Source organism: Poromitra crassiceps, assembly GCF_964638095.1.
Source record: "Poromitra crassiceps genome assembly, chromosome: 21".
NCBI classification, from domain to species: domain Eukaryota; kingdom Metazoa; phylum Chordata; class Actinopteri; order Beryciformes; family Melamphaidae; genus Poromitra; species Poromitra crassiceps.
Genome location: NC_139638.1, coordinates 16040713 through 16064421, shown reverse-complemented (window position 1 = coordinate 16064421; position 23709 = coordinate 16040713). Strand labels below are relative to the sequence as shown.

Genomic DNA, 23709 nt, shown 5'->3' with positions numbered 1-23709 from the left:
CAGCAGGTCGATCGTGCTGAGACCACCACAGTGAATAAACATGACAAAATATACTGAAGATATATAGAGAGGCAAAGTGACCGCCTACTTCCTGCTTCAGCACTGTACCAGAGATTTTCATCCGCCATTTTATTCGGAAAATGCTTATAAAAAATAGTTTTACTTGTTCAAACCAAACGGTTCAGCTATATTTAGAATCGGGAGAGACCATAGATAGAACATTTCATTCGGACCAAAACTTAAAAAAACAACATAGAAAGAATATTTTCTTTAAATCCGCAGTTTTTTTACGTTTTGGAAATGTGAAATGTTATGTTTTAATACAGTGCCTGCGTTTTCAGATTTGTCTTTCATTTCCGTACCTTTTTTGTGTGTGAAATAGTGAATTATGTTAATCCCCCGAGCCTCCTCTGATAATAATCAAACTAGAGATTGAGAAATCATGCCCGAGTTTGCCAGTAGGAACTCTTCGTTTTATATCATTTTTCCTAGTAGCAAGTGGCAATTTGCAACCTAAAGGTCCTTACACATCGGGAGCGTTTTTCTGGTGCGATTAATTCGCACGTCAATAATATTTTCCAAACCTACACCCATCAATGCAACCGTGCATACCAACGGCGAAGTTTCGCTGAGCGTTGTTGTGGCGTTTATTTTTTCGTGTGTGTGCGTGTGCACGTGCATGCGTGTGTGTGTGCGTGCGTGCGTGCGGTTTATCACACCTGTTCTGATTGTAGATGGTCACAGGTGACTGCTTGTTCTCCTTGGCCAGCCTCATCATGTCCAGCACAGCCATGCCCAGGCACTCCTCCTGCACCTCATGGCTCACCGGCATCTGAACACGGCCATTCAGAAAGTCCCAGCGCCACTGAAGGAGGCACAAGACAATAGACCAAATCACCGTGACGTCACCATGTAAACATTACTTCCGCGTACCACTTTGGGAAGGCGCCAGGTTTAAATTTGCGTGTTGTCAAATAAATGCTGTCAAACTCTCGTTGTTTTCGGCCGACTACTTTCAATTTAAATGTTCAAACGGTTGGTAAACATGCTTGTCCGACGTATATAGGCTTTCTTCTGTGTTTGTTTCATTTAGTGTTAGCTAGCTAATAACGTTTGTTTACAACTGTCAAACTTGCTGTTTTTCTGCAGACTCGTTAACGTTATGTTACAGACAGAGGCTACTGACGCCGCTCGGATACAGCTCGGAACCCGGATGTTGTAGCTGTAGTAAGCCTGTGCCACCGAATCCAGAGTTCTCTTTGCTCATGTTTGCCCTTTGCAGAGGGAATTTAGAATAATCCAAATCTTGACCCGCTCTTTATGCTCACTGGACACCCAACAACACAACACGAACAAACCATTTTTGTCTTCTTTGTCTGTTTTTGTCTTCAACACGTCAGTTTGTGCGGAGGTAACCGGAACCAGGGGTAACCGGAAGTAAATGTAAACATCCCCGGATTCCCCGCTGATTTGGTCTATGCAATGCATGCATGAGGGGCAGAAAGGGGGGGTCGTTTTTCAATAAAAAAAAAAAAACATAATTTTTTACCATTATTATTACATCTGTGTACTAACATTTGGAAAAGCCAGAGCAGATAAAACATAAACCACACCCAAAAAGCCTGAAGACAAAACTTGCTAAAGTAGTCCACTGGGGACCAACATTGACATTCATTTGGCTGATATGGCTTGTGGGTGCTACGCTGAAGCTGTATACTGGTAGGGAAAACCCTGTTATCAATATGTATGAGTCAAATAGGTGATTGTTCATTTCAGGGTGTGACGGGCACGTGTCACGATCATATATCAACCAGGTCAATCTGTGAACAGCCTGTTGTGTCAGTTGTGTCAGTGTGGAGTGCAGATACAGACAAAGAGGTCCGGATGTGCACGTTTCACACCAACCAAAAGAGAAAAGAAAACGCATCAACATGGTGTTCAACACAGACATGCTGCACGCCGCTGTGTGACGAAACCTCCAGTACCCCTGTTCCCCTTTTACGCCTCTAACACATTTACTCACTGAACCACTTCCTGTTTTCTATACTCAAAAGACAGACACACAGACAGACAGCAGACAGACACAGACAGAGAGACAGAGAGACAGACAGACAGCAGACAGACAGACAGCAGACAGACAGACAGACAGACAGACATACAGACACAGACAGAGAGACAGAGAGACAGACAGACAGCAGACAGACAGACAGCAGACAGACAGACAGACAGACAGACAGACAGACAGACAGCAGACAGACAGACACAGACAGACAGAGAGACAGACAGACAGACAGACAGACAGACAGACAGACAGACAGAGAGACAGACAGACAGAGAGACAGACAGACAGACAGACAGACAGGTGGGCATTGGGGAGGTCTGTGTGTGTGGGTGGTGCTTGTGGTGGAGTGGGTCACTTCAATGACAGGAGAATACTATAACTCTCTTTCCCTGGAAAACTCCCCAAATGGTTTGTGGACTAAACAAACTTCACCCAACCGTCCCCCGGCATGCTGCGGTGAATATATAATGACAGAATTTTCATTTTTGGGTGAACTCATCCTTTAAGCCACAGACACCAACCTGGGAGAACTGGTATGCCATGGTACAGTCATCCATCACAGGGCTCTCCATGCCCTTAGACACACCATAGCGATGAGCATAGGAGGAACTGCCACTGTTGTACCAGCCAGGGAAATGGTATCTACAGAGAACATGAGAGAACATGAAGGAACAAAGAGGCTGAATTACGGTAATGAATGAACAAACAAAGAATGAAAGCCTCAAATAATATGTGAAACTGAGAAGACTAATGAACAGAATGAGTGTGAAGACAGATTACAAATATCTCTTCCTACCTGATTCTGAAGAGCAGGCGCTCGCTGGCTGACTGGTCCAGTTTAAAGACATGATTAGGTGGGTACCACATGCGGTCGCTCTCCCTCATCAAGCCAAACAGGCTGCAGTACATTGGAGAAATCCCTGGAAAGAGAAAGACATCAAAGATGTGTTCCAACTTACTCCACCAAGTGACCATGAAACATAGTTCCAACTTATTCCACCAAGTGACCATGAAACATAGTTCCAACTTACTCCACCAAGTTACCATGAGACATAGTTCCAACTTACTCCACCAAGTTACCATGAAACATAGTTCCAACTTACTCCACCAAGTGACCATGAAACATAGTTCCAACTTATTCCACCAAGTGACCATGAAACATAGTTCCAACTTACTCCACCAAGTTACCATGAGACATAGTTCCAACTTACTCCACCAAGTTACCATGAAACATAGTTCCAACTTACTCCACCAAGTGACCATGAAACATAGTTCCAACTTACTCCACCAAGTGACCATGAAACATAGTTCCAACTTACTCCACCAAGTGACCATGAAACATAGTTCCAACTTACTCCACCAAGTGACCATGAAACATAGTTCCAACTTACTCCACTCAGTTACCATGAAACATAGTTCCAACTTACTCCACCAAGTGACCATGAAACAGTTCCAACTTACTCCACCAAGTTACCATGAAACATAGTTCCAACTTACTCCACCAAGTGACCATGAAACATAGTTCCAACTTACTCCACCAAGTGACCATGAAACATAGTTCCAACTTACTCCACCAAGTGACCATGAAACATAGTTCCAACTTACTCCACCAAGTGACCATGAAACATAGTTCCAACTTACTCCACCAAGTTACCATGAAACATAGTTCCAACTTACTCCACCAAGTGACCATGAAACATAGTTCCAACTTACTCCACTCAGTTACCATGAAACATAGTTCCAACTTACTCCACCAAGTTACCATGAAACATAGTTCCAACTTACTCCACCAAGTGACCATGAAACATAGTTCCAACTTACTCCACCAAGTGACCATGAAACATAGTTCCAACTTACTCCACCAAGTGACCATGAAACATAGTTCCAACTTACTCCACCAAGTTACCATGAAACATAGTTCCAACTTACTCCACCAAGTGACCATGAAACATAGTTCCAACTTACTCCACCAAGTTACCATGAAACATAGTTCCAACTTACTCCACTCAGTTACCATGAAACATAGTTCCAACTTACTCCACCAAGTTACCATGAAACATAGTTCCAACTTACTCCACCAAGTGACCATGAAACATAGTTCCAACTTACTCCACCAAGTGACCATGAAACATACCGGTAGTTCCAACTTACTCCACCAAGTGACCATGAAACATAGTTCCAACTTACTCCACTCAGTTACCATGAAACATAGTTCCAACTTACTCCACCAAGTGACCATGAAACATAGTTCCAACTTACTCCACCAAGTGACCATGAAACATAGTTCCAACTTACTCCACTCAGTTACCATGAAACATAGTACCAACTTACTCCACTCAGTTACCATGAAGCATAGTACCAACTTACTCCACTCAGTTACCATGAAACATAGTTCCAACTTACTCCACCAAGTGACCATGAAACATAGTTCCAACTTACTCCACCAAGTGACCATGAGACATAGTTCCAACTTACTCCACTCAGTTACCATGAAACATAGTTCCAACTTACTCCACCAAGTGACCATGAAACATAGTTCCAACTTACTCCAAGTGACCATGAAACATAGTTCCAACTTACTCCAAGTGACCATGAAACATAGTTCCAACTTACTCCAAGTGACCATGAAACATAGTTCCAACTTACTCCAAGTGACCATGAAACATAGTTCCAACTTACTCCAAGTTACCATGAAACATAGTTCCAACTTACTCCACCAAGTGACCATGAAACATAGTTCCAACTTACTCCACCAAGTGACCATGAAACATAGTTCCAACTTACTCCACCAAGTGACCATGAAACATAGTTCCAACTTACTCCACCAAGTTACCATGAAACATAGTTCCATAAAATAAGGAACACATAAGGAAAAGTGTACTACTTTTTAGAGCTTTTAAAACGCACGTGCGCGCGCGCACACACACACACACCAATTGCTAAATATGAAGGGCTTGCACGCAAAGCAACACATGTTGCCAGTGCCTGGGTGTGGTGGTAACACAGAGTCACTAGAGGAGGAGAAAACAGAAGAAGAAACATTTGAGTGGGTGGTGAGACATTCCTGTTGACTGCTAGCAGCTGTGCCCTGACAACACAAGAGACAGACTGCTGCCCTGACAACACAAGAGACAGACTGCTGCCCTGACAACACAAGAGACAGACTGCTGCTGCAGAGGTTTTTACATTGTTCTTACGCCCAAGATCAAATGATAGATTCAGTCTCTCGTCCAGAGCTCCACAGGCTCATCAACATCGACCGGGGCGGCGTGGACGTTTGGGCAGTTTGTTTGTTTTGTTGGGTTTTTATTGTATGCTTTTTTTTTTTACAGGAAACGAGAAAACGTAAATACCATGGTTATTTCATACTTTCAAAATTAAACCAAAAAGGGGGGAAGGGGGAAGGGGACCCGGGGTGAATACATGGACCCGGTTGCCATAGACGCCATAGACGAGCTAGACGCTGCTATCGAGGCTGTCTCTTGTGATTGGGTCGGGGAAATGGGAATTCCCCTCTGGGGGATTCCCCTCAGAAACGGCTTAAACAGAGGGCACTCTCAGAGTAGAAGATGGAAACTTAGTGTAGCAAATTGATAAATTCATATCAGGCTATGACTGATACACTAAAGGATAAAGGTCAAGGGTCAAGGTGTCAATTAATTCATATCAGGCTTTGACTGACACACTAAAGGATAAAGGTCAAGGGTCAAGGTGTCAATTAATTCATATCAGGCTATAGTATTTATAATGATCTGCCTGCCTTGAGATTTTGTCGTTTCCCAGGTTCTCATGTTTAAAATCCCTGCTAAGAAGAAGGCCTACCAAGAGTGAGAAGAATGGCTTGTAGGTCTGTTTTACAATACTTATCAACCATTCCCAAAGCTCCTCAACAAAAACGGCATGAAAATAATAATAATAATAATAATAATAATAATAATAATAATAATAATAATAATAATAATAATAATAATAATAATAATAATAATAATAATAATAATAATGTAATGATAATGATAATGATAATGATAATGATAATATAGTATAGCAGTTAGGTGTTTTAACAATAAAGCAGCCGGCCAAGTGGGTCATGGGCAGACAGGAAATGTCATCACAGAGCAAGAAGCCACCACAAGTATGAAGCAATGACATACGCACAAGAGAGCCGCATAGGGAGGAAGTGTGCTCGACCACAAGGGGGAAGTCAAGCTTTGTATTCATCAGGTTTCTCAGTGAAACAGTGGTGATGAAGGATTGCTGAGCAGTTACTAAGTATGTACACTACTACACTTTACACAATCTGAGCCATAGTAACGGTGGCCCCTAAAAGTCACCATATGTGATTCACTATCGGCACGTCTTTTCACACAGAGCTCCTTCAGGCTCAGCGTGATTTCCATATCAATGGCGAACAAAGAGAAAACCAAAGGGAACCCCCCTACACACAACGTCCTCGCACCAGATGTTATAATGTAATCATAGCTCAACTCAACTCAACATTGTTGAACTGTAAGGAAATACATTTTATTATTCATATATAATAACTATATCAATATCAATCAATCAATTTTATATTTATATAGCGCCAAATCACAACAAGAGTTATCTGAAGGCGCTAACACTAACTATAATTACGATAATAAAGAGTAAAGCTATTATTTGCCCTATCAACAGCTTTAGTTCTCCTGGGAGTGCCTTGAACTGTGTTGGGGGATTTTGGGCCATTCAAGTCTTCAAGAAGGAAAACCTCTTTGTTGTTTGAGAGATGAAGCAGGTTCAGATCCTCTGTCCTCCTCCTACACAGGTTCAGATCCTCTGTCCTCCTCCTACACAGGTTGAGATCCTGTCCTCCTACACAGGTTCACATCCTCTCTGCTCCTCCTACACAGGTTCAGTGGCTTTAGATCTGCTGATTGATTCTTCCTGGTGGTGATTCACAAAAAGATCTTAATCGAGTAAGAGTTCAGTCTGCGAACTCATTGACAAAAACAGCACAGCCAAAATAAAGACTATAAATAAATACTTTGAGCTGAAACGCTATAACAGCATATTACAATTTTTTTGCAAAATTGCGATGCTTCTGTTGAGGATTGAAGTAAGCCAAATAAAGTGAGTACCTTTGCTGTGACCATTTGTAAGACTAACAGGTTCTTCTACATTCAATGACATTACGTCGTTTAGCAACGTACAGTGCAATAGCACATTTTGTCCACAGTAGTGAAATCATCTGATCTGTGCAAACAGTCTATGACAGCGAAGACTTTTTTTTAAAAAGAGTAGCACTTGTAGAAAGTAGTTTTAAGAAGGAATAAGTAGCACTAGTAGGATTTATTTTAACACATTCACTGCCAACAGTTTTTTTTTTACTGTAGGTAGCTTCTGCCAAGGTTTTTTTTTTGAGGATTCTCATCTTTCAAGAGCCGAGGATTCTTTTCTGTTAGGATTTTGTGAACACAAAATATCTCAAAAGAACTAATAGAATGTGTGCTTTCTCTGTCTAAAAGAGTTAGTTTGTAGAGTTAGTAGTTATGTAGGCATTAGCAGTTGAATACAGCATGGTTTCAGCATCTGAAAATGAAAGGTGAGAAAAATGCCTTTTTGTGAAATTCGATAGAACAGTCACTTTAACCATTTATTTTTGGCATCAGTAAGACGTCAGACATCTAAACAATAGTTTTGAACAGTAATTTCCTCCATAACAGCAGGAAACCCCCCTCTCCTTCAAACTCACAAGCGAGTTTCTGCTGTCTGTGCTGCCTGGCTGCCCCTCGTCGGGCGAGTCTGGATGGGCTCGCTCGTTTCTTGGGGTTTCGGTTGAGAGCTTTGATGAAGCTTTTGCGATTCTGGGCTTTATGCTGCGTGTTTCAAAGTGTGTTCCACCCAGTCTATTTTTGGAACCCCCCACCGTTGTGCGCCACCGTTGTGCGCCAGCGCGAAAGCGTTTTCGCCAAACCATTCTACAGTATGAGAATGGTTTCCTCACGCTTTTCCCTGCAGTTTTGGCTCGGCTTTCTCTAGTCTGGAGAGCACTGTCGCCACTTAGTGGGTCGGTGGAATGGGTTGTACACGTTCGGTGGCTCCCATATTTTTATAGGAGACGTAAAAGGGTTTGATCCACGTCCCACCGTCAAAAATTTTTTTTTTTTTTGTTGACGAGTTGACTCGCCATTGGCAGTCAACCGTTGGTTTCTGCTTGACGAGTTGACTCGCCAACGGCAGTGAACGTGTTAAGAAGAAGGATGGTAGTTCAGGAAGGGCCCAGGTGTTTTTTCCTGACAGAAAGGGAGGAGCTCGTTCCACCACTGTGGTACCAGGGAGGAGAAGAGTCGCGACCGGGATGAGCGACTTTTGAGTCCATGTAGCGATGGAGGCGCGAGGAGGTGATCTGGACGGGTGAATGGAGGTAATCCATTGTGGTCAAAGCATAACAGGCAGAGTGGGAGAGGAGGAGGACAGGTGGAACTAATGTAGAACGTAAAGTAGGGATGCACTGATCCACATTTTTTCACTTCCGATCCGATTCTGATACCTGAATTTGGATATCGGCCGATATTACTATTATGCCGATACCAATATTTTTCTTGAATATACAGTATAGGCAAAGATTTGGCCAATTTATTTATTTATTTTTTTAATATACCTTGCAAAAAGCAGACAAAATTAAGAAAATATACAAGGCAAAAAAGGATACTATTATACATGGGCAAATTACGGCCAGCTGGAATTGCAATTTTCTTTTTCTTGTTTTTCTTTTTTACGATTCCGATCCGATCCGATCCGTGAATTAGTGCCAATATCGGCACCCGATACCGATATTGGATCGGATCGGCCCCATCCCTAACGTAAAGAGCAAAGTGACAGGAAGCAGAGAAGAAGAAGAGACGGAGGGGAAACAGAGTGAAATAGTCAAGAGACAGAAAGAGGAAGAGGAGTGAAGAGAAGAGGAGAGAGAGAGAGAGGTTACTTCTTATCTGCACAAGAGCAGCAGGGCAGTGTGGCAGAGAGAGATAGCACTGGCAGAGAGCAAAACACACACAACAGTCAACTACTTCCTGATACAGTATCAGCCTGCTGGAGAGAGAGAGAGAGAAACAGACAGAATACAGACTGATATCAGCCTGCTGGAGAGAGAGAGAGAGAGAGAGAAACAGACAGAATACAGACTGATATCAGCCTGCTGGAGAGAGAGAGAGAGAGGGAGAAACAGACAGAATACAGACTGATATCAGCCTGCTGGAGAGAGAGAGAGAGAGAGAGAAACAGACAGAATACAGACTGATATCAGCCTGCTGGAAAAAGAGAGAGAGAAACAGACAGAATACAGACTGATATCAGCCTGCTGGAGAGAGAGAGAAACAGACAGAATACAGACTGATATCAGCCTGCTGGAGAGAGAGGGAGAAACAGACAGAATACAGACTGATATCAGCCTGCTGGAGAGAGAGAGAGAGAGAAACAGACAGAATACAGACTGATATCAGCCTGCTGGAAAAAGAGAGAGAGAAACAGACAGAATACAGACTGATATCAGCCTGCTGGAGAGAGAGAGAGAGAAACAGACAGAATACAGACTGATATCAGCCTGCTGGAGAGAGAGGGAGAAACAGACAGAATACAGACTGATATCAGCCTGCTGGAGAGAGAGAGAGAGAAACAGACAGAATACAGACTGATATCAGCCTGCTGGAGAGAGAGAGAGGGAGAAACAGACAGAATACAGACTGATATCAGCCTGCTGGAGAGAGAGAGAGGGAGAAACAGACAGAATACAGACTGATATCAGCCTGCTGGAGAGAGAGGGAGAAACAGACAGAATACAGACTGATATCAGCCTGCTGGAGAGAGAGAGAGAGAGGAACAGACAGAATACAGACTGATATCAGCCTGCTGGAGAGAGAGAGAGAGAAACAGACAGAATACAGACTGATATCAGCCTGCTGGAGAGAGAGAGAAACAGACAGAATACAGACTGATATCAGCCTGCTGGAGAGAGAGAGAGAGAAACAGACAGAATACAGACTGATATCAGCCTGCTGGAGAGAGAGAGAGAGAAACAGACAGAATACAGACTGATATCAGCCTGCTGGAGAGAGAGAGAGAGAAACAGACAGAATACAGACTGATATCAGCCTGCTGGAGAGAGAGAGAGAGAGAAACAGACAGAATACAGACTGATATCAGCCTGCTGGAAAGAGAGGGAGAAACAGACAGAATACAGACTGATATCAGCCTGCTGGAGAGAGAGAGAGAGAGAAACAGACAGAATACAGACTGATATCAGCCTGCTGGAGAGAGAGAGAGAGAGAAACAGACAGAATACAGACTGATATCAGCCTGCTGGAGAGAGAGAGAGAGAAACAGACAGAATACAGACTGATATCAGCCTGCTGGAGAGAGAGAGAGGGAGAAACAGACAGAATACAGACTGATATCAGCCTGCTGGAGAGAGAGAGGGAGAAACAGACAGAATACAGACTGATATCAGCCTGCTGGAGAGAGAGAGAGAGAGAAACAGACAGAATACAGACTGATATCAGCCTGCTGGAGAGAGAGAGAGAGAGAAACAGACAGAATACAGACTGATATCAGCCTGCTGGAAAAAGAGAGAGAGAAACAGACAGAATACAGACTGATATCAGCCTGCTGGAGAGAGAGAGAGAGAAACAGACAGAATACAGACTGATATCAGCCTGCTGGAGAGAGAGAGAGAGAAACAGACAGAATACAGACTGATATCAGCCTGCTGGAGAGAGAGGGAGAAACAGACAGAATACAGACTGATATCAGCCTGCTGGAGAGAGAGAGAGAGAAACAGACAGAATACAGACTGATATCAGCCTGCTGGAGAGAGAGAGAGGGAGAAACAGACAGAATACAGACTGATATCAGCCTGCTGGAGAGAGAGAGAGGGAGAAACAGACAGAATACAGACTGATATCAGCCTGCTGGAGAGAGAGGGAGAAACAGACAGAATACAGACTGATATCAGCCTGCTGGAGAGAGAGAGAGAGAGAAACAGACAGAATACAGACTGATATCAGCCTGCTGGAGAGAGAGAGAGAGAAACAGACAGAATACAGACTGATATCAGCCTGCTGGAGAGAGAGAGAGAGAAACAGACAGAATACAGACTGATATCAGCCTGCTGGAGAGAGAGAGAGAGAAACAGACAGAATACAGACTGATATCAGCCTGCTGGAGAGAGAGAGAGAGAAACAGACAGAATACAGACTGATATCAGCCTGCTGGAGAGAGAGAGAGAGAGAAACAGACAGAATACAGACTGATATCAGCCTGCTGGAGAGAGAGAGAGAGAGAAACAGACAGAATACAGACTGATATCAGCCTGCTGGAGAGAGAGAGAGAGAGAAACAGACAGAATACAGACTGATATCAGCCTGCTGGAGAGAGAGAGAGGGAGAAACAGACAGAATACAGACTGATATCAGCCTGCTGGAGAGAGAGAGAGGGAGAAACAGACAGAATACAGACTGATATCAGCCTGCTGGAGAGAGAGAGAGAGAGAAACAGACAGAATACAGACTGATATCAGCCTGCTGGAAAAAGAGAGAGAGAAACAGACAGAATACAGACTGATATCAGCCTGCTGGAGAGAGAGAGAGAGAGAAACAGACAGAATACAGACTGATATCAGCCTGCTGGAGAGAGAGAGAGAGAAACAGACAGAATACAGACTGATATCAGCCTGCTGGAAAAAGAGAGAGAGAAACAGACAGAATACAGACTGATATCAGCCTGCTGGAGAGAGAGAGAGAGAGAGAATACAGACTGATATCAGCCTGCTGGAGAGAGAGAGAGAGAGAGAATACAGACTGATATCAGCCTGCTGGAGAGAGAGAGAGAGAGAGAGAGAATACAGACTGATATCAGCCTGCTGGAGAGAGAGAGAGAGAGAGAATACAGACTGATATCAGCCTGCTGGAAAAAGAGAGAGAGAAACAGACAGAATACAGACTGATATCAGCCTGCTGGAGAGAGAGAGAGAGAGAGAATACAGACTGATATCAGCCTGCTGGAGAGAGAGAGAGAGAGAGAATACAGACTGATATCAGCCTGCTGGAGAGAGAGAGAGAGAGGGAGAAACAGACAGAATACAGACTGATATCAGCCTGCTGGAGAGAGAGAGAGAGAGAATACAGACTGAGCATGGTCGTTAACACAGAGCTGCTCATGAAAGATAGACTGTAAATTTGTGCGACGAAGTAAAGCTGGAGAAATTAAACCAAAAGAGATCAAGAAAATAACCTAAAGCTAAAACACACACTCACTAAGAATTCTTCCTGACCATTAAAGGTGCTACATGTAGCATTGTGACATCAATAAGTCATTACCACATTGATTTGAATACATTATCATGATTATGATAAAACAAACAAGATTGATTTGTTTATTATTTGCCCCGGAAAGGCAAACCCATCTCTGCAACGGTTTTCTTTTTTGTAAAATGGTCAGTAGAAATCTATAACAAAATGATAATTATTCAACATCAAATCAACATTCAACAACATGAAACATGTTGAAGTCAGCAGTCGTGTCAGAACCACAGTGAAAGAGACAGTTCCTCCTCTCTCAGGTTCTGCTTACTTTGACTGTCTGTTAGCAGGTGTCAGAGCGCTGTCCATGGTTCTGATAGCTTGCTCTATATTGACCTCTCTATTTTCCCCATACAATAGCCTAAGTAACTCATTCAACTGTAAAATCCAACACATGTATATACATAGTCTATGCCTAGTGTGTGTGTGTGTGTGTGTGTGTGTGTGTGTGTGTGTGTGTGTGTGTGTGTGTGTGTGTGTGTGTGTGTGTGTGTGTGTGTGTGTGTGTGTGTGTGTGTGTGTGTGTGTGTGTGTGTGTGCGCGCGTGCGTGCGTGTGTACTGTACATGTATGTCGGTATAGTGGTAAAGCTTCACAGCTCAAATCCTCTCCTGACTCACCACATGCTTTGGCTGCGTCGATGCACAGCTCCTCGACCACGTAGTCCCCGGCAGGGTAGGTGAGCTCACTTCCTGGTCCGTCGCTCCCCAGGCGGTACAGGTGCACCGTCAGACAGGTGGCGGTCACTTCCTGTTTGGAGTCCGGTCCGCCTGTGCTGCCGTCCACGTCAGGCAGGTGGCCATTGTGACGTGCTGAGGGACAGGAGGCGGGCAGGTCCATGGCCCTCAGTGTAACACAGCCCATGTGCAGCTCAGGACAAACATCTGCTGGACCTGTCAGGAGACAGAGAAGAAGGAGAAGAAAAGCTATTAGTGCATAAAGATCAGGGTTGCCACGGGTCTGGAAAGTACTTGAAAGTGCTTGGATTTAAGAAAAAATAATCAAGGAATAGCATAATCTCTGAGTTTGAGCCTCTTGCGCTCTGTCATCTCAAAGTTCACCTATGATACCATGTGTATACGTCATCATCAGTAGTGCTGGACCAAGTTTGATACACTTTCTTCCTATCTACGACCAAGTAAAAAAACCTTGGAGTTATCATCGACTCCGATCTTAAATTTCAGCTCACACATTAAGTCGGTCAGAAAATCTGCTTTTTATCATCTTAAAAACATTGCTCGGATTAGGGGCTTCACGTCCAGTCAGGACTTAGAAAAACTAATTCATGCCTTTATTTACAGTAGATTGGATTAACTGTAACAGCCTTTTCTCCGGTCTGTCAAATAAAGAACTTAGGCAACTCCAGCTCATTCAAAATGCTGCTGCGAGGGTCTTAACTAGGACTGGGAGGGCTAATCATATTACCCCTGTTCTTAAATCTCTACACTGGCTCCCTGTAGGTCACAGAATTACATTTAAAATCCTTCTTTTAGCCTACAAACCGCTCAACGGCCTAGGCCCACAATACTTAGCAGATCTCCTCCCTCGCTATGAACCAACTAGACCTCTCAGGTCAGCTGGGTCTGGCCTAATAGCTGTCCCAAGGATCCACTCAAACCAGGGCAGGGCCGCCTTTACACATGTACTGTGCTGCTGTTAGCTGGAACAACCTGCCTGAGGCCCTCAGATTCTCCTCAACACTTCCTAGTTTTAAAAATAGTCTAAAAACTTTTCTGTTTAACACCGCTTTTAACTGTTGAAATGTCTATTTATCCTATTATTTTCTTGTATTGACCATACGTGAAGCATCTTATTGCCTTTATGCTTTTAATTGTCTTTTTATCTTCTTTTATTCTCTCTGTCTGTAATGTCTTGTGAAGCACTTTGCTTTATGTATGAAATGTGCTATATAAATAAACTTGACTTGACTTGACTACAGTTTCACTCTCCACATAGGCTACAAGGATACAGTGATTTGCTGATCGCTGAGCTGTCATTGGCTGTGGTCCTCTCGTTATGCGGCTGGTCGCCTAGGTAACCTGAGGTGGCTACATTTCTGTTTTAATCTGAACAACAGTGCTGTTTGTGTGAGTTCTTCATCGTCTTCTTCTGGCAAACAGCTTGCAGGTGCTGAGTGTGTGTTCTCTATCTACTACTATAATGCCAGCAGTGTCTGTCTGTCTGTCTCTCTGTCTCACTGTCTGTCACTCTGTCTGTCTGTCACTCTGTCTGTCTGTCTGTCTGTCTGTCTCTCTGTCTGTCCTTCGCGTATCTCGAGAACCGTTGGTCGGATCGACTTCAAACTGGGGGAGTGTGCTAAGGGGGACCCGATGGAGTCCAGTGCCCTGTTTCCGTGCAATTCGGCATAGCGCCACCTACTGGCAACATGTTCACCACATCCTGGCAGGAGAGCCAAGATGTTCGTTTTGGACACTGCATGGTGCCTCTCGATGCCACATGGTTGGAGACCGCTGTGCTGTGCTGTGTGTGTGTGTGTGTGTGTGTGTGTGTGTGTGTGTGTGTGTGTGTGTGTGTGTGTCGTGTGTGTGTGTGTGTGTGTGTGTGTGTGTGTGTGCGTGCGTGCGTGTGTGTGTGTGTGTGTGTATACACACACCCATACGTTTATCATGCAGGAGGCAGGCAGAATGAGAGCAGTTCCTTGTTGTATTTTATCAGCATGCTAACTGAAGCCATAGCTATCAGCTAAAGCAGACTCTGTCTGTCCTTCATGGCTGCTCTATTCTACTGTGTGCTACTGATGTCAGTCACACAACTTTCCCTTCACTCTCTTTCCACCTGCCTCTTCAACCTCTGAACTTTCTGCACTGTTTTGTACTCTGCAACTGGCAAGATGGACCCTGAACCAGACATATCTACCTACACGCGTTCTACAAGTGAAGCCATCCAGGTCCTACATTTTACCACTATTTAACCGCAATTCCACGTTTTGTCATTGGCTGTGAATCTGTAAAAAGGAAGCCGTTGTGAAAATCCCCCTTCCTCTTACATTTGAGACACAACAACAACAACAACAACAACAACAACAACAACAACCTGGCAGAAGAATATGTAAAAAGATGGTCTCACTATCGCCTGTAATCTTTAGTCACTGAACAAACACTGAGTTGTGTCTAAAGTTCATATTGCCCTTTAGTTAGGAATACCACTCACTTCCCATATAGTGATGCTGCAACAAAGTAGCCATTTCAGCGAGCGATATTATTAGGAATACACGATATATCTGCAATCATATCGGTATCGGCAGATGTTAGTCATTTTTTAACATATCGGAATGGGTCCGATGTTGCAATGTTAATATCGTTATCGGTATCAGCCAAACTTTTCACATTGAGAGGAAACAATGCGGTAAATCTATTAATCACATTTCCAAATGTTTTGGAAATAAAGAAATGCATTACTTTTTTAAATTCACAGTGTTTACATGCATTTTTCAGTAGTATAGATCATATCGACATCGGTAAATATTGATTTATATCGGCCAAAACAGCAATGTTAATATCGGTATCGGCCAAAATCGGAGCATCCCTAAGCGATATGTTTAGACTTCTCAGAATGATGATTCAATCATAAGTCAGTGGAGTTGTACCTGACTCATTCTTTCGGTGTCACTTACCAGGAGCATATATGTAGCATTTATTGACTGTATGTTTCAGTTCCGTTGTAAACAGCGTCCTGATTTGTTCCGTACATTGTCAATGTGGAAACAGGAGGCTAATCTACAACTTAAATCAGCGCCGCCGTCGAGCGGAGCTCCGTTCGCGGCTCACGACGTGGAGCGTCAGCATCTGCTCTATTTTCTCTGCGTGCTGCGGTGCACATTTCACACAGGACAACACCATAGAATTATGGTCATATCTCTATCATATCACCGCAGAAGCACAGATAGCCTCTAAATGGTAAACTGACCAGGGTCTTCTTCACTACTACTACTACTACTACTACTACTACTACTACTACTACTACTGCTGCTGCTACTACTGCTGCTGTTGTTGTTGTTGTTGTTGTTGTTGTCGTTGTTTAATCCATCTGATGCATAGAGTCCGCAAGGATGATGTATGTTTGTAGGCTTTATCCAGAAATCGCCGCCATTGGTTTTTCAGTGGAAGTCTATGGGGTTCAGCATGATACTCTTCACGAAACATGAATAACTTGTATGCCTTTTGAAGCGTTTTATAAAAGTCACGTTTTTTTAAACACATTTACGTTCCAAAAGTCATCAAAGTTATTCACGTTTGTGAAGATTATCATGCTGAGCCCAAATCCTGACTGATTCTTCTCTAGTTTTGTGTTCTGCTAGTGTCCTTCTTCTCACTACTGGTTGGTAGCATGGGGCGGTACCTGCTGCCCCAATCAGGTTGCACATCTAGTCCAGCTCCTCCAGGATGGTACATCCATATACTTTCTGTTGCAAGAAGGTTTGCTGTGTCTCCAAAGCACAGTCTCAAGAGCATGGAGGAGATACCAGGAGACCAGCTGTTACATGAGGAGAGCTGGACTGGACAGGGCCGTAGAAGAGCATCAACCCAGCAGGAGGACCGGTATCTATCTGCTCCTTTGTGCGAGGAGGAACAGGAGGAGCACTACAGCCCTACAGAAAGACCTCCAGCAGACTACTGCTGTGCATGTTTCTAACCAAACTGTCAGAAACAGACTCCATGAGGGAGGCATGAGGGCCCAATGTCCTCTAGTGGGACCTGTGCTCACAGCCCAGCACCGTGCAGACACCAGAATTGGCAGGTCCGGCATTGGCCTATATATATAAATGCATCAATATTATGGACAAGACGAGGAAGCTTTTTGAAGATCGCTGCGCATCCTCCTTGAAACCATGATGGAATAGCATGACTCAGGCAGACAATTCATTTGAGGCCCAACCACACCATAGTATGAGATGTTTCATATTGATGATATTGTTCAGATCTAGATAGAAGTCTATCTATGGTAAAAACTGGCATGAGATTAGAATACATGTAGGCTGACTTGACATCGTTTTGACCTAGCTGTCGCTGTGTGTTCCCCTTTAGACAAAACAACTGGAGGAATAACTTAAACATTTCTTACGGTGACTCACAGAATGTTCACACAGAAAAAAATAAGTTCCCCGTTAAAGACACATCTGTGTCACAGATGATGTTGTTCCAGTAAATATTATGATACGGAAGACAAGTTACAAAAGTAGGCTACTTTGATGGTTAATGAGGTGGGCACAGTCTAGAGACTCTACATGGAAAACAATAGTATTTTTAATGACTAGCCGTAGACCGTTAGCCCTTCTAGACCGTATGAGTATACACAACGATCAGATACTGTCTCCCACTTGTCTATATGGAGCATCCTCAGGTTTTACAACTTAATGAACTGACAGACTCCTCTCACGGCACTAGTCTGGTTCCTGTCTCATGTTCACACATTCACACCACAGATCAGCAGAAAAGAACTGGCTTGGTGAGCATGACATGACAGAGACAGAGACAGAGACAGAGACAGAGACAGAGACAGAGACAGAGACAGAGACAGATACAGAGACAGTACGCATACAGAACAAGCGTCGTTGACAGCTCTCAACCATCAAAACAGACACACATACAGTACTTACTTGTCAGTAGTTGGGCCAGGTAACTCCAAACTCAACTGATTCCTTTGTAACGTTAGTCCCGACACATTTAACCTGCCTGGATGGATCACGGTAAACCACAGTCCAACGTATACGCAGTCTTTGCGTCACAGTTGTTGGTTAACTTTCATTATTATTAACAGTCGGTGGTCCGGTGAGTCACTGCCTGTCTCTCTTGTCTTCGTGTTCAGACATTCTGTCATCTGTAGGCAGCTCCTCCGAACAAGCTGAGTTGGGTTGTGTTTCGTTTTGCAGAAGCGAGGTCTTTACCCACCCACGACCCACCAGCGCTACCTCCTCCTCCTCCCTGACTCAACCTCACTAGACCCCGGGCAGCCCGGGCCAGCCCCCCAGACAGCACGGCACGGCACAGCACAGCTCACCTCGCGTCACCAGGCTCTTGTGTCTGAGGAGGGCGTGGCACACTGGCCATGATGCGTTCAATGACGGTAGGTTTATACTCCACGCTGAAACGAAGTGCACGACTCCTCGGTCAGTTCTCCTCAAAACACTGTTTCATGTCCGTCTTGTATCAATGACCCTACAGAATGGACGGTTAAAGCATGACTCTTGCTTACTTTAAAACGTTTATTGTAACAGACATATATAACATAAACATAACGTTTGTTCTAGTCTAGCCTAGCTGCTGTACTCATCAGTATCCGACTGGTGTCCCACTGTTATTGTTCCCCCGAACAACATGCACTAGGAACTAACAATCCTATTGTTACAAACACCACGACTGAGAGTCTACTGCTGCTGCACAAAATATGTATGAAGTCTCGCATGATATAGCCAAGACATTGGGTCTGACGTCTGACCACGTGAGACTAATGATAGGTATGTACAGTTATTACAATTAATTTTCAATTCGACTTAGAAACTGTGGCAAGTTTAGCTCTGAGTGAATTAGATAAACACGAGCACCCCCGAGCGGTTTGTTTTGGGCGTTGCACCTATGTTGTGCTACTTTGTTGTACAGCCTGTCATCATTGCCAACGAATCCGCATGCATGCATGCATGTCGTTTGAGTGGAAAAACATGCATACGGTAGGATATAGCGTTGCCTCGTTTAAACAGGACCCCTGTATGGCGCCCTGTATAATTAAGGCATTGAAGGGGTTAATTAATTAATGCATGCGCTCCTGCGCGCAACTGACATGACAGAAGCAGGAAGCGCTCTTTGGCCATGGCTCTCTGTCTCTCTCACGTTTGAATGACCGTCGCTAGTCGTTGTTGTCCGCTGCACGTCATCCTTCAGCAGACGAGTAGGTCTTTCTTTATCCCTGTGTTTATTATAGATAAAAAACGGTGTCCGACATCAGACAGGCTAATTAATAGAATAGTGTCCTGGCTGCCTTTTATAATAATTGCCTGCCGAGGAAAGCTCGGCTCGTCCGCTGCTGCTAGTCGGTCAATCACCGAGGATGAGCCCTGCAGTAAAAGGTGGGGTTGGATTGTCAGTTGTCTTTTATTCTGTTTGCATAATTCAGATGACTACATTTCGCTTCACCACATATACCAAAAGCATGAAACCATCTGGTGATGATATGATGGGAGAGCCGTGATTTGACAGTGTATCCATAGATATGTGGGTTCTAATTGGCAGTAAATACATAATGCTATTTACTATCCCAGGACCAGGAGTTCCTATTCAACTTTTTCCGCATCAAGACAAAATTCCAGTCGTACTTTGGGATCCAGCCGTGTGAAAACTGGAGCTCTGCTATGCTGTGTGGAGTGGACAGTGTGTGTGTGTGTGTGTGTGTGTGTGTGTGTGTGTGTGTGTGTGTGTGTGTGTGTGTGTGTGTGTGTGTGTGTGTGCGTGCGTGTGTGTGTGACTGCGTGTGCGTGCATGTGCGGGCGTACGTGTAGTGTAGTATGCATGCCCTACCTAGTAAATACTGTACCAGTGGTTCTCAAATGGGGTCCGGGGACCCCCAGGGGTCCTTGACGGGGTTCCAGGGGGTCCCCAGCCTCATTTATTTTGGCTATAATTCCATTCATAAGTAACACAATGACTATTTTGGTCATGGGTTTTAGACACTTTCTGTAATAAAACATCTAAAAGCATCAATCTTATTATCATATGGGGGTCCGTGGGACAAAATCCTATCAAATGGGGGTCTGTTTAGGGGTCCTTCGTGTGAAAAGATTTTAGAACCACTGCTAGTATACAACTGTGGAATATCTTGCCTACTGTTGGCAGCTTTCTGTCAGCCCATGTAGTAACACTGTAAAAAAAACGATTCTCTCAAACAGACACGGACCATCATGTCGAGCTCCTCGGACACCCTGCAGTTTCGTTTCCCCGCCCACGGTGACTCCATCCTGGGCAAGATGAACGCCCTGCGGGAGGAGCGGCGCTTCTGTGACGTGACCCTCCTCCTCGGGGGGCCGCGTGCCGCTGCCCCCCCTCCTCTGCCCTTCCACGGGCACCGCGTGGTGCTGGCGGCGTCCTCCGACTTCCTGCGGGACCAGTTCCTGCTTCACCAAGGGCGAGCGGAGCTCAGCGTGGGCGTGGTGTCCAGCGGGGAGGTCGGCAGGAGGCTCCTGCTCTCCTGCTACACCGGCCTCCTGGAGGTGCAGTCTGATCCACTCTTTTACTTCCATAGAGTCTTCTTTTATATTCACAATTTCTAATAATTACACACACACACCTCCAAATACTGTAGCATACTTCCATAGACTCAGGATCGACTCTTCTCAACTGTAGTCAATCTTAACCACATTTTTTTCCCTTCCCGCACATTTTAAGGAAGAAGCCATTGCAGCGACCAATCAAATTAGTTCGGGGGCGGGGTTTCCCCAGCCCATACTAGGAAGAAATGTTGGTCCAGGAACAACTGTTAGTTGGTGAAATCAGATGGTGCATCTCGCACGTCGCCCCCTGCAGTATACTGACCACCTAACACCTACAACACACACCACTGGTTCACCTCCATTCTGTCCATGTCTCCTGTGCAGGTCCCTCTGAGAGAACTTGTGAGCTACCTGACCGCAGCCAGCGCACTCCAGATGAGCCAGGTGGTGGAGCGCTGTGCCCAGGCCGTCTCCCAGTACCTCAGCCCCACCCTGGCCTATCTGAAACTGGAGAGAAGCGCAGAGTGTGAAGGAGAAGGAGAAGAAGGAGAAGCCCAGCAGCCGGACAGCGGATGGTCCAGCACTACCTTCCCAGATCAGGAGGAACGAGACGACCCCCAGCCCAGCACCAGCTTCCGGGATCAGGCGGAAGCGAGTACGGAGGATGTGGGGGCGGGTGGAAATAAGCCCAAGTCGAGGGACGATAAGCCGGTGAAAGTTAAAGTGGAGTTATGTGAGGACGCAGCCCACAGCTTGGACACCCTGGAGGAAGGCGGAGACGTCCACGCAAGCAGCTCATCCTTCCACCTCTACCACCACGCAGGCGCCCACCGACGAAAGCAGCGTCCTCCCACGCCTTTCAGGGACCACAGGTCCTCTCCGACCAGGGCGAGTGCCGCTCCCCAGGCAGAGCTGGTGGACAGCTCCCAGGACCGGGAGGAACCGGGCGAGGAGCGGCCGAGGGAAGAGGAGGAAATGTACATGCTGGCCGCTCATCTGCAAGAAGGCGGTGAGTCGATGGAGTCCCGTCTGCTTTGCCTCACGCGGGGTCACCTAGCCGGAGCGGGCGGGCGGACGGGCGACGCCGCCGACAGCCTGCTGGTCCAGAGGCCGTACCTGTGCCGGAGGTGCGACCGCGTCTTCCAGCACCTGGAGAGCTACGTGGGCCACCTGAAGGAGCACCGGCAGTACCTCTGCCTGGTCTGCGGGAAGAGCTTCTCCCAGAAGAGCAACCTGACGCGGCACATACGCGTCCACACCGGCGTCAAGCCCTTCCGATGCCCCCTGTGCCACAAGACGTTTTCCCAGAAGGCCACGCTGCAAGACCACCTCAACCTGCACACGGGGGACAAGCCCCACAAGTGCAACTACTGCGCCGTGCACTTTGCGCACAAGCCCGGCCTGCGGCGCCACCTGAAGGACATCCACGGCAAGAGCAGCCTGCAAAATGTGCTGGAGGAGATTGCGGACTAAAGTTACTGAAAGTGGCGGTTATACCGTCAAACGTAATGCAATTGTTATAGTGTCATTTCAAACAAGGGACCAGCAAGCACAAAGACAACGCTAAGCTAATTGATTTTAATTCACCGGTGTGTCCCGTCACACTTGTTGAGAATGGCTGAGTTATGGCCCATTTCCACCGCTGGTATCAGCGCGGCCCCGCCCAGCTCGTCTCGCTTTTTTGTCTCATTCCACCGATCAAAAACCTGGCCAGCCCGGGTTGAGTCGTGCTGCTTTTGGTCTCTGCTTTGTTGAGGTTCTAGCGCTGTGGACCCGGTACCATACGGTGACATGAAAACACTGCAGACGACTGATTGGTCAGGCAGAATCGTGTCTACTCTATCTACTGTCAATGCTGGATACCAGTTTAGTGGGGATTACCTTCTCTTCTGTTATTTCCATCAGTCTTTTGTGTTGCTGCCTTCGGCTCTGGTGAAATAAAAGCGATCTCCTTACTCAGCTTAACATGACGGTGGTTTTCAATTGTTTTGAGAGAAAAAAAAATCCGCTCCTCAGGAAGCCCTTTGTAGCTGTCTGCAGCGTCGGCTCCGCTAGGCCGCAGGCGGGGCTTTGGTGAAGCCGTGGTCTTGCCAGGTGAGAGGCCGCCGGGGTAGAGGCTTCACTCTGTAGCGCAACCCCTGTCCCTCGTGCAGCGCATGTGAGTTTGACTAACAACAAAGTCATATCCATTCCCCTGGCCGATTGTCACATTTGCCCATGTACACTGTAGGTCATTTAGAGGCACCAGTATTTCATAAACAGTTTAAAAGTTCTGTGTATGGATTTAATTGTAACGTTATATGTTATAGCCTACTTCGGAATATGGGCGGAGGGCAGATATGCGGTCGCTATGATGACCAGGTGGGCGGGGGTGGGCGGGGGCAGATCACCAGCGGTGGAAGCAAAACGTCCATCGGGTTGAAACAAGTAGAGCCGAGTGGTGACAAGCTGTGCAGGGCTGTAAAATGTGATGGAAATGAGTTCATACTGTAGCATCTGGCTAATGACTGGAAGTAATGGTCCTTCTGCCATTTCTGCAGCTTTTAGTTCTTCTGTGTGTGGATGGATGCACTCTGCTCAGTTCAAATCCGTAGCATTTAGCGTGCAGATCTGTTGTGCTATTCACCTTATGTAGCCCCGCCCACTTGACCCAGTTGTGTTATGACTTCCTGTTCAAAACACTGTCACGTCTGTTTTACCTGCTCACTAGTACTGTACTGTCACAGGAAGTGTCAACACAATAGGAAATAACTGGCTGACCCCTGTGTTTGAACATAAGGTGAATATCTGTACATCGTCTACCATGTATGTATGTACAGTGCAAGTGAATGAGCCTCAGACACGGTTGCGAGCCTCAGACACGGTTGCATTGGGGGTTTTCCCAACAGACAGACAGCTGCTGCACTTTATATTAGATATAGAGACACTGCATGAAATAGGCCACGCCCTTCACGGGGGAAAGCTCTCCATTCACCTCCATACACCAGCGTCATTTTCCTCGAATTAAACATAGCTAAAAGCTGTTGTGTGGTGGGGCTGTGCAGACAACAAATGTAATGTTTTTGTACTCCCCAGCAAAACAAGGAAGCCGCTGAGAAT

The 23709-nt window shown here is 45.5% G+C and overlaps 2 protein-coding genes across 3 annotated transcripts in view; one reads left to right on the top strand and one right to left on the bottom strand.

Moving 5' to 3' along the window:
- Positions 1-18226, bottom strand: part of jak2a (Janus kinase 2a) — a 45248-nt gene extending 27022 nt beyond the window's left edge. For both annotated transcript variants that reach the window (XR_014553642.1, XM_083657854.1), the window contains exons 1-5: positions 18010-18226; positions 13013-13285; positions 2859-2982; positions 2584-2704; positions 720-865 (exon numbers count right to left, since the gene is read on the bottom strand). Coding sequence is in view for 1 of the 2 variants with exons in the window: in XM_083657854.1 (XP_083513980.1) it covers positions 720-865; positions 2584-2704; positions 2859-2982; positions 13013-13256 (635 nt within the window). In the remaining variant the exon portion in view is untranslated. The remainder of the gene's footprint in view (positions 1-719; positions 866-2583; positions 2705-2858; positions 2983-13012; positions 13286-18009) is intronic.
- A 1106-nt stretch (positions 18227-19332) lies between these two features.
- LOC310795289 (zinc finger and BTB domain-containing protein 26-like) lies at positions 19333-22333 on the top strand. Its single transcript, XM_083657343.1, has 3 exons — positions 19333-19473; positions 20290-20610; positions 20995-22333. Exons 2-3 carry the CDS (start codon positions 20302-20304, stop codon positions 22081-22083), a joined length of 1398 nt encoding a protein of 465 aa, XP_083513469.1. The 5' UTR covers positions 19333-19473; positions 20290-20301; the 3' UTR covers positions 22084-22333.
- The last annotated feature ends 1376 nt before the right edge of the window (positions 22334-23709 follow it).